Genomic DNA, 10,491 nt, shown 5'->3' on the forward strand with positions numbered 1-10,491 from the left:
TCTGTCTATCAGGAAATGCATTGTTAATTCCACCTTGGTAGTCCTTGGAGGATTAAGTCCTTTTGTGAACTTAGGAAAATAAAAGACACAATGCAGAAGTGAAAAATATGGATAATTTTTGTTCTTGTAAGTACAGTTTCATAAAGTATAACGGCAAAACTTAAAAAGCCAGTGGGAGAGTGTAGCTTTCTCCTTGTTTTTCTTTTCTACTGTAAAATGTTTCAGAGAAAGAGATTACCTCAGAGGAGAGTTTGGAATCAGCTCTAAATCAAGTTTTTTCTCCTTTCCACCGTGGTAGAAAGTACTTACTTTATTAATTTTGTCATGTTTCAGGGAAAGCAAGCACTTGCCTCTCCTGAGAAGAAAAAAAAAAAAAAAAAAGGCAACACCACTAGAGACTCCTACAAACTCTAAATTCTGCTTTTGAGTTGAAAAATTCATGAACTGGTGTTTGGAAATTCAATGGCACTGGAGAGTGAGATAGTACTTTAGAATGATGAGGCGCTTGTGTTGCATTTGCCCCACTGTTCATCAAAAACCACATCTGGCTCTTATTACTAGTCTTCCACTGACAAATGTTTATTTATTTCTAAGTTGTTTTTTTTTTGTGGTTTACTCGCAGACTGGTTCATTTACCACCACACGTAGAATATCACTTAGGCAGTTGTGGTTATGAGATACTCTGATAAGCTCAAAGATTCAATAGGCTTGATGGCTCTATTGCTGGTCCAAAAAGGCAAGAGCTGTAAAATAATTCTGAAAAGACGAAGAATTGTCCTCTTTGAACTTGTTTTTTATCACCTTCTGGAGCGTTGTCAGAGATGGTCTTAGGTATAGGTGGATTTTATTTTGGGAAAAAGAATGGGCAATGGAATGTGGGAGTAGGACAGGCCTTTGGTTTTCTGTTGTAAATGCATTTTCCTCTATATTGTACAGACTTCCAGCCAAGCAGTGTCCTTGGACTTCTGCAGTTGGAGAGGCTGAGAGTATTTTTGGCTTACTGAAACCTTTGAGGAGTTATACTTAACTCAACCTGTGTGAAGGGCAGATCTGTAAATTAAATGTAAACTAAATTGAAAGATTTCAACTCCCACATAGACAAAGGTATACATTCTTGGATAAATCATTGTCATAAAGAGTGGTAGAAAGCTATAGCAAGCGTGCTTACTTCTGTTACAAATAGTTGTCTGAGTAAAGTAGATTTTGAGTTTTTTCACAAAATAGACTACAATGAGTTGGGAAGGCAGCTCTTTCATTTTTATGGAGGGTCAGCATCTGTTCTGTGTAACTAACGTATGGAAACTGGCGTGACAGTGATGTAAGGACAGGTATAACTTGTATCTAAACTGAACATGCTTGTAGGGAGAACAGATTTTCCTTGTAGGGTCTCTGTCTGAAGTTATTCTCCCAGACGTCAACTAAGATAGCAGGTGAGAGTTGCTACTTAGACACAAGTCATGTTTTATTGAGGAGACGTGAGCAAAGATGGTTAACTGATCAAGTGCGCCTTATGGATTTGTATGATTATTTGTGCTTCAGATGAGTTGTTGAGGATGTTTTGGGTGAATGCCCGGCCAGCTTTGTGCCGGTGCATTCAGATGAGCTAAAGAAAGTTTTCCACTTAAGTAACAGAAATTGCTTTTCTGATGTTTGGGCAGTCAGGTTCTCATTGTAGACATATGCTGTAATTTCACTGAGTGTTGTTTTTGCAAGAATTTAAATTTTTGGTGAGACATTAAATACTTGTGCTTGCAAGATTTAACAGCAAGTAGGGTTGTGGAATCTTGTGGGAACAAAATCCATTATCCTAGATGTCTTCGGGAAATCGAGAAGGAAATGGGTAACCCTTGACTAATACTGAAAGTGGGAAGGAGGTAGCTGGAAAGGATTGTTTTCTCTTTTCTCAGGGAACCTTTGCAGGTAGTTCTTAGTAATTCTGGTTTCAATTGTAAATCACTACAAGCCTTCTGTTCTGTCCTTCAGTGGTTTCTGGTAAGATAGGCTTGGTTAAGGCTATCATTGCCAGGTTTATTTCTGTTTTTTTCACTTGGGAAGAAAAAAGAATGGGGAAGGGAAATCCATGCCCAGGTTACAAAAATTTTGAAAGAGATGCATCAAGCCATTTAATTAAGCATTAGGTCTTTCTGTTACAAGAGACTATCTTGGCATTTGATTTAGACTGAAATTGCCAGTGGTGAGAGGGGAAAATGTGGACAGTAATTATCTTACTAAAAAAAAAAAAAAAAGTGGGAAACTGGTGGATGGAGAAGTGTAATTGCTTTTGAGAAATGCACCATTTAATCTTACATCCTCAGCAGTCTGGTAGCTGCTGAATAGTCAGCTCTATTACTGCTTGATGGCATGGCAAGTCCAGCACAGTAGTTTTGTTACAGTACTCTAGCTTTGAGCAGACTCAGTAGGTCCATCGCCAGACTGAAGCTTCATTACTTGCTATTTGTTCATTTGATCTGTTTGATATTTTTCTTTCAGATTTATCACCCACTCTTCAATACATGACTGCTGTTGTATTTGGGTCACTTGCTGCTGTCTGCCTTATACTGTTCCTGTCATTCTCAGCAGCACGGTATGTATAAACTCCAGTTAAGCTGTCCTCCAGAAGGCTTACATGTTTTGCTTTTCAGATAGTCTTTCTTGCCAACCTGCTTGTTTAAGGCTTCTTTGGTGGGTTATAAATTTTATGAAGAATTCCTTCAGTGTCCCCTTACTCTGACTTTGCTTGAATTGATGCCTTTTATGTCTTTGCAATCACTCGGGAAACATCTGAAAAGTATCAGACTCATAGTAAAGGAAGGATGCAGAAAGTGAAGAGCATGAGGAATTTTGTTCAGATATGTTTTGATTTAATGGTAATTAGAAGTTTGTCTGGTGTGCTACTCTAAAAGTGAAGTCATGCCAACAGAAATGTTGCTGTATGTTACTTACTTAAAGAGCCAATTTCCAGTGTCCCCAACTTCCTTCAAAATGTCGATGAAGATGGTTTTTCAGTAGTGTTCGATTCTTAGCTAAAGGACACAATTAAAGCATTTTGGAAATATGATTGATTTCTTTATATTTTGTGATCCTTCATGCAGGGGCAATGACTTTATAACTGTTCTCCTTTCAAAGGTAAAACAACAAGGAGCCTTTCAGCAACTGTGTATGTCTATGTCCGTGTAAAATCTCTTGCCTACAAAACAGGTCTTTGTTGTTGCTCTAATATGTTCAAGAACATTCTTCCAATTTATGTCGCTTGCATGGTCAGGAGCCTACAGTTTGGGGAATGCATGGAATTTATGGATTTCATAGAATCATAGAATGGTTTGGGTTGGAAGGGACCTTAAAGATCATCTAATTCCAACCCCGCTGCCATGGGCAGGGACACCTTCCACTAGACCAGCTTGCTCAAACTCCCATCCAACCTGGCCTTAGAGGCAGAAAGGGTTATTATTGTCCTGGTGTCTCACCTTGCAGGTTTTGGCAGAGGGCTTATTGCAGCGTGAAGCACATCCCTCATCTGTTGTGGTCTGAAAGGCTCTTCAGGAGGGTGACCTACTACTAGTAGGCTGCTTAGCCTGGCAGAAAAGAGGCTGCCAGGGAATGAGATATTTTACAAAGACACAAAAGCTGTTATGGAAAGTTCAACCTGCTCCTGTCCATGGTGCCCGTGGATATACCTGTGCACTCCTGAATGGTAGGAGAGGGAGGCGTGGGAATAGGTTGCTGTGAATGTTGTGAAACTCTGGCTTCTGGGTGGCCCGTAAGAGCAGGTTAAACAAACATTTGTCAGGAATGACATGACCACAGTTGGTCGTGCCATGGGGTCAGCTGAATGGTCTTGGATTATTTCTTGGGGTCCCTGTAAGCTTGATTTCTCTGCAGTTTCTGTCACTAAGGTTCTCTGTATTCCGGTGCTCACCAGCTTGTCATGTCAGCTCTCTCAGGAATCATGTTACTGCAGTGGGACAGATCATGAATTCCTACTATCATGGTTGCTGACAAGTTTTAACTGATCCTCATTGAGTTTGCCTGGCACTGAATTAACAAAGTACATGGGCCTGAGTGCTCATGTCCTTAAATATTATTAATATTTTTTTCATTTAAGTATTAGCCCTTAGTTATTACTGAGATACCTAGTCACACATTCACCTTGCTTCATTCCTCCTAATCCTTTGTTTCCTTCACTAGATGATGCCCATTCAGATGTATAAGGACAGTGACAAAATTTCTGTTTTGAGAAAATCTACACGGGGCATGAGTGTTACCATCGCCAAAGTTAACCTAGGTCAGGCAGTCATCTGACACTATGGGAACACTTCATACTCACCACACACTAGCTGTAGTGTTCAGAATTATACCAGCAGCTCGGGTCTTCAAAGAAAACCCTCCAAAACTTCAGAAAATGTGGTTTACCCCATCAGTATGAGTGTCACGAGGTCTGTGTCAGACTTGTGCTTTGGTTTTAAATGTTTATTTTCAAGTTTTTTTTTGGTTGGTTGTTTTTTGTTTTGTTTTTCTAACTGGATATTTCTCTCTTTCTTCAGATCTTATCTCCACAGTGCAGTGCACTCCCCACCTGCTGCTTTAGCCTGCGAGGGTGTGCGTTTATCTGCTACCATGGGTATGACACAAGCCGGGATTGCATCATCGTCCCTAGAGACTGAAAATGTCTCTCTTCTCTAACGTGTTATCCCTCAAAGTCGGCATAAAGAAAATGCAGTCTCCCTGCCAAAGCCAACACCTGTCAGGATGTAGCTGTAAGGCACACCTCTGCTATAGCATTGACAGTTGAAATGTGTTTGTTACTGAGTTTTTTATTGCGTCCCCTTGTTTTCTGACAGCGTGGTGTGGAGAGAAAAACCTTCCATCACAAACATGTTGTGTCAGAGACGTTAGCATGCATCTCGTGTGTCGGCCACAGGCTTTATTCCAGCTATTCCAGCCACATGGATGCCTGATAGCAAGTGTCTGTATCATACCTGATTACGTGAATAATCCCCTGATCCAGTTGAGACTGTCTGAGGATTAACTGCTACTTCAGATGCCTTAGGACATACAAACTGACCCATTATGAGAGAAAATACAGATCAACTTTTACCTCAGATTAAGTGCCTGCTGTCTTTTCAAGTGAAAACGTAGGAGATTTCATCAGTCACTCATGCATAATGCTACTTCAGTAACAAGTACAGAGTGAAGTTGTCACATGAAATAGTGTCACCAACACATATTCCATAGATATTGCAATCATTGCTCATAGCAATTAGGAATAATTGCAAATAGTGCACCAATTTATAAAACTGCAGTTGCAAAAAAAATAAGTAGCTTTAGTGTCATGTGAAACTATTTTAAATCAAGAGCTACCAGTGTTAAGTGCAGTTTTATTAATCTCTGTTTTATAATTACAACTGAATAAAGACATTAAAATCATTGTCTGCACAGGTATGTAACATGTGGTTAGAGTCAGTTGATAAAGTACAGTTAACCAATTTCCTATGACATCCTCCCAAATAATATTTTTCCCTCCTATAAGAAAAAATCAATTGTCTGTGCTTACTTCCACTCCTGTTCAGAAGATGCTTTGAGGTAATACTAGAAAAATCATTCTGTTAACTGGTGAAATAAAAGGAAGTTTTGAGCTTTAGTAATTTAGTTGCTTTTTTGAAGTTATGTTCTGTATCTCACTTCTTTGAATATATGATATCCCTTTTCGGAATTCTAAATGTTTCTGATTCCTGTTGGCTTTTATTTTTATTTTTTTATTATTATTATTTCAGGCATGCAGTCTCTCTGGGTGGTATAATTCCTTTTTTGGTGTTCAAAAGGGATATTTTAAAGTGTAACAGCAGACTTTGTAGTTGGTAAAGCAGAGAGGAATTAACATAAAATTGCAAATAGCTAGGGATATTTTTCTGAGATTAGGGCAGTAGCAGTACATGGGTATTACTTCTGTTATGCACCATTTCCACTGATTACTACATCTGCCCATCAAGTCAGTAGGTCTTCAGTAGTTGGCAGCTGAGTAAAAACGCCTTTGTCTACATTAGTGATAAAGAGTTGGTAGCATTTTTCTCCACCGATTAAGAAAGAATAACAGAACTGTTCTTGTTGGGTTACTGTTACTTAAGTTTGCAGTTTCTCCTGTGGAATTCATTCTCACACATTCTGTTCTTAATTCCATTTCTCATTGGGATAGATTGCCAAGGTTTGGTGTAGCTGTATAAACTGAAGCACTTCATTATGGTTCATTTTCCTGACACTCTTGTCCAGCAAGAATTCATAAGCAGCTGTTCCTAAATACGAGAGGGCTGAAGAGGCAGGAAGTAATTTAAAGAGACGTGACATGACATCCTCTGTGAATGAAAATTTCTTGCACATATACTAAGACCAGCAGTTACCTTATGTTGTGCTGGACCAGGAACATGAAGTTCATCTTTTCGTTCTAGAAAATTGGAGGTCTTCATGTAACCTTGGGCAAATAGGCATGTGACTGTTCTCTACCTAGCTTGTCTTCTCAGAATACGAGCTTTTTCAGAGCAAGTCTTCTTTCTTATTAAACCACCACGCTTCTGCTAGCAATTACATAATGTATTTAATGGTTCATTTGGATATCTCTGCCCAGTAGAGTGGTGCATCATACTAATATGCAGGAGTAGACTGACAAGGGAGAAGCAATGAGGCAGGACTGCCTGCCAGTGAAGTTCTCCAAAACAGCTACAGCCCTGCAAGATTTCCTCTTTCTCTCTGCTTCCTTTGTCACTCTTGGCAGACCTACCTCTGGCTGGGAGCCTGTCTTTGTCTGTTGTGTACTTATCTTTTTTCCACGTACATCTGTTACAATTTAGTGTTGGAAGCATAGAGAAAAATAATTTAGCATTGCCCTCTTCAGATAATTCTTTAAGTGTTAACGTTTCTCGTGTTAGAGCCTCTGTCAGGAATGTTGCTCTGTTGTTCCCAAACTTTCCAATGCTTTTTAGTATATTTCAGGAAAATGCAAGTAGTTTAAACAGTGGGAAATTAAGAAGTAGTTAGAAGCAGGTTCTTGAAAGTTCTATGCATAACTATTACTGAACTGGACTAAAAAGACAACATGAAATTTTACTGGCCATACTTATTTTCGTCTGTTACGGAAACAGGCTTGTACAATAAAGGGAGCCTGGTTTAAGAGCACTGCTAATGAAGGCCAGCTCTCTGGTATATCCATTAGGAGGAAGTATGCCATTATGCTAGAAAGGTTTTCACTGCAAATAGGAACTTAATGCTTCTCATCAGATAGTAGCTAATTTACAAAAACGCTTCCTATTAGAAGGTAGTCCTAAAAGATGCCACTTTGAATGGAGCTTTTGAGTTAATAGCATATGTCTTCAGGGGTACTTCTGTTACTCAGGTTTATAATCCTCATAATGAAGTTCGTGGAGAGATATAGCTGCCCTGTATTTTATACATAGCCCCTTGCCAATCTATTTGCAGCATTTACATAACTGTGCCCTTATGATTCGAGAGGCTCTAGAGACATGTCTAATGATCCTTAACTGCTGTTCCTTCTGTTAACAATGAAATACTTGTGTTTCTTTTTACTCTGATTCTTTGGATATGTGTTCCACACCCAGACCTGAGTAAGGCCACTTGCCAGTTACAGCCAACTGAAGCTGCCTTGCTTTTACTTCTGATTTGTAGACGTTCATGGAGCTATATTGACCAACTGTTTTAGATACATATGAATGTTTGCATTATCTCACAAGTGCTTTCATCTCTAGAGGAAGCAGCAAATTGTTAGCACTGGGTAACAAATTCTGTGTAAGTTTGAGGTAAACAAATTTTTAATCTGCTGTTATGTAATAGTAAGCTAACTTGCAGGTTACTGTAAAAATGCAGCATTTCTGCATGTAGTTGTGACGGTGTTTCAAAGGAAAAACATTTTGTTGTAAGATATGCTTTCTGCTACATGTCACTGATGAGTCCTTTAAATCTTTCAGTTGGGATTTCTTTGTTCTGGGCAAAATAGAGACAGTTGACAAGCCATCTGGACATTTTTGTTTGTTTCAGTATTGCTGGCCTTAATCAATTGTATTTTAGGAAACAGGCGTTAAGTGTAGTTTCTTAAATCATCTTTGATCACTTTCTTTCCTTGTAAAAATAAGTTTAGATCAGAAGAAAACTCTCAGGACATGCTTAACCGAATATGTGGGTTAAAAAAATAAATCACAATGCTAACATTTGCTCTGTGTGCCTACAGGGCCAGATATGTGGGCAGGTATGCTCCTTATTTCTGCATGTGATGTCAGTTTTAACTGTTTTCACTCACTGTTCTTGTTCCCAGATTTTCCGCTATATTGCAGAACTACATCCAGCAGAATTCAACCAGAGTCCAGCATGAGCTGGTAGACCCATGATCTCTAGCTCAAATGGAAGTATTTCTGTCTAGTGATAGCATTCCTAGGAAATTGTGCAAATCTCTTCTACAAGACAGAGATAAACCTGTTGTGTTGCTTTCAGGGATGGAGTTGGTGCCTTCGGATGACATTCTGAGGACTCTGTGAAATTAGTTGGTGATCTCAGTGCTGAGCTCTAGTGGAAAGAAACAGGTGTCAGCATTGCAAAATCACCTCTGCAACTGCAGTTCCTGGCAGGAGTAGAAATGACTCTCTGGATGCACAGACACTTGTTCCTTTTGGCTCTGTCAGAGGTGAGGTATGAGGAGGCAAAGGTTGATGACAGTATTTGTGGCATAGCTGTTATGTAGCTGTTTCCATTTTGAGTTTAACAAAAATGACAACTTTACAGTCACCGAAAGGAGAACCTGCTCTGAAGTTCCATTTTTTCCTTCTGCTCCGCTCCCTGCCCTGCCCTGCAATGTTTGTTTTTCCAGAAATACTGCTTTTGTCCTTGGAGTCTTGCAGCTGAGTAAGGACACTTTATTGGTGTTTTCCCACCTTAAGGCAGCACAGTTAGTGTTTGTCACTTGCAGCTGGTCTATGCTCCTTGGTGCATCACCGTGTTGTAAAATACTGTATATATTACATGTGTATAATTTGTATATATATCTATGTGCAGTTTCTTCTCTATCATCCATTTTACTTTAGAAGTGTCTGAAGGTACAGACAGAATTTCACAGCGTTCAGTTTCTGTCGTGTCATTGTCCTCCCCTTCCCCCTCCCCCCACAAGTATAAAATAAATAACAGGCTGGGGAGCAACAGAAAAAGGATTATAGCAATAAGGACAGTTCACAGTAGAAGGTAATTTCCAAGGGCCCTGATTTTCCTGAGCAGCTTTTAAAGATGGATGGTTGAGTTTAATGATAGCTCTTATAAAAGTGTCTCCCACAGCCATCCTGGGACAAGTGAAAAGAAAGCTGAATGGATTCGAGTATACTGGTGGTGGTTTTTAAAGCTCATGGGCACAGATCAGCTGTGCCAGTACACTGAATAAAGCCTAACATAACAATGAAGTTGAGGTGTTATAAGCCAGTTCTCAGCTTTCTATTTTAACTGTGTAAAATGACCTATTCAGTTTGGCTCTTGGCTAATGAAGATGTTAGTAAGTTCCATTTCAGTTTGCATTCCTGTGACTTCTGACTCATTCTGGATATTTTTATTTCCACATGTGCAGTTGGCCAATCCTTTCCCATAACCTGAAATCTTAATTCAAGCTCACAAAAACTGAGCCAGGTCAATGTGGAACGACAAATAAGTAGCAATTATAGATACCTCCTGAGAGGCAGGAACATAGCATTTCAGTCTCATACTAGCAAATGAATAAAATTGTTATACGATCATGCATGTTTCAGAATTATAGTATAGATGTTGTGTGGCTAAATGAAATCTGACTTTATCCAGTTCTTTTAAATACTACCTCATTCCCTTTGTTCTTCAGGACTGTAATCTGCCAGATACTCCATTTTTGTTACAGAAAAATAGGCTCTAATTGGACATAATCAGATATTCTGAGGAATTCAGCTTTCTTTCCTAGATTTTCCAAAAATTCCCATGAAATTATGGAATTATCAGCATTCCCACCCAGTGTCATTTAGCATTGTTCTTTCCAAATTTAGTGCAATGATACGTGTTTACATTAGTTTAGAATCTGCTCTTGGGTTTTAACCTAAGACAGAGAGAGAGAATCCATAGAGACAAATACATTGTGCATTTTCATGTGGAGATTGAAAGCAGTAGCTGCAAGAATGTTTCCTAGTATGGCCACAGCAATATACAGAGACTCTGTTACAGCACTGTTGTTTATCCATTGTTTGTCTACACAGGAGGTTAGTGTAAATCGAGGTAGGTGGGAAATTCTAGCTGCACATTGTCTCTGCGGTGATTCCCTGTCTAGTTCAAAGACTTTATCCTATTTTTGTTTCCTTCTTAAAAGATTCTTCTGTTGGTCAGTCCAACAGCACTTAAGAATAGATAGTATTGTTTGAGTTAGTTAGTTTGGGATCCTGTTGGTCTGTTGTGCTTTTTTCCTGGGAATTCATTTTTTTTCATCCCACATCCATG

The 10,491-nt window shown here is 39.1% G+C and overlaps 1 protein-coding gene across 4 annotated transcripts in view; it reads left to right on the forward strand.

The window, feature by feature from the left end:
* The window catches only part of SUSD1 (sushi domain containing 1), a 47,455-nt gene extending 41,817 nt beyond the window's left edge, over positions 1–5,638 (forward strand). For 2 of the 4 annotated variants that reach the window (XM_013192297.3, XM_048051414.2), the window contains exons 15-16: positions 2,491–2,584; positions 4,542–5,638. In XM_013192297.3, coding sequence (XP_013047751.1) covers positions 2,491–2,584; positions 4,542–4,680 — 233 coding nt within the window. In that variant the 3' untranslated portion in view covers positions 4,681–5,638. Of the gene's footprint in view, positions 1–2,490; positions 2,585–4,541 lie in introns of those variants that run through there. The other 2 variants (XR_001211439.3, XM_048051415.2) reach the window with 2 other exon arrangements.
* Positions 5,639–10,491: the final 4,853 nt, after the last annotated feature.

Source organism: Anser cygnoides, chromosome Z (genome assembly GCF_040182565.1).
Source record: "Anser cygnoides isolate HZ-2024a breed goose chromosome Z, Taihu_goose_T2T_genome, whole genome shotgun sequence".
Classification (NCBI taxonomy): Eukaryota; Metazoa; Chordata; class Aves; order Anseriformes; family Anatidae; genus Anser; species Anser cygnoides.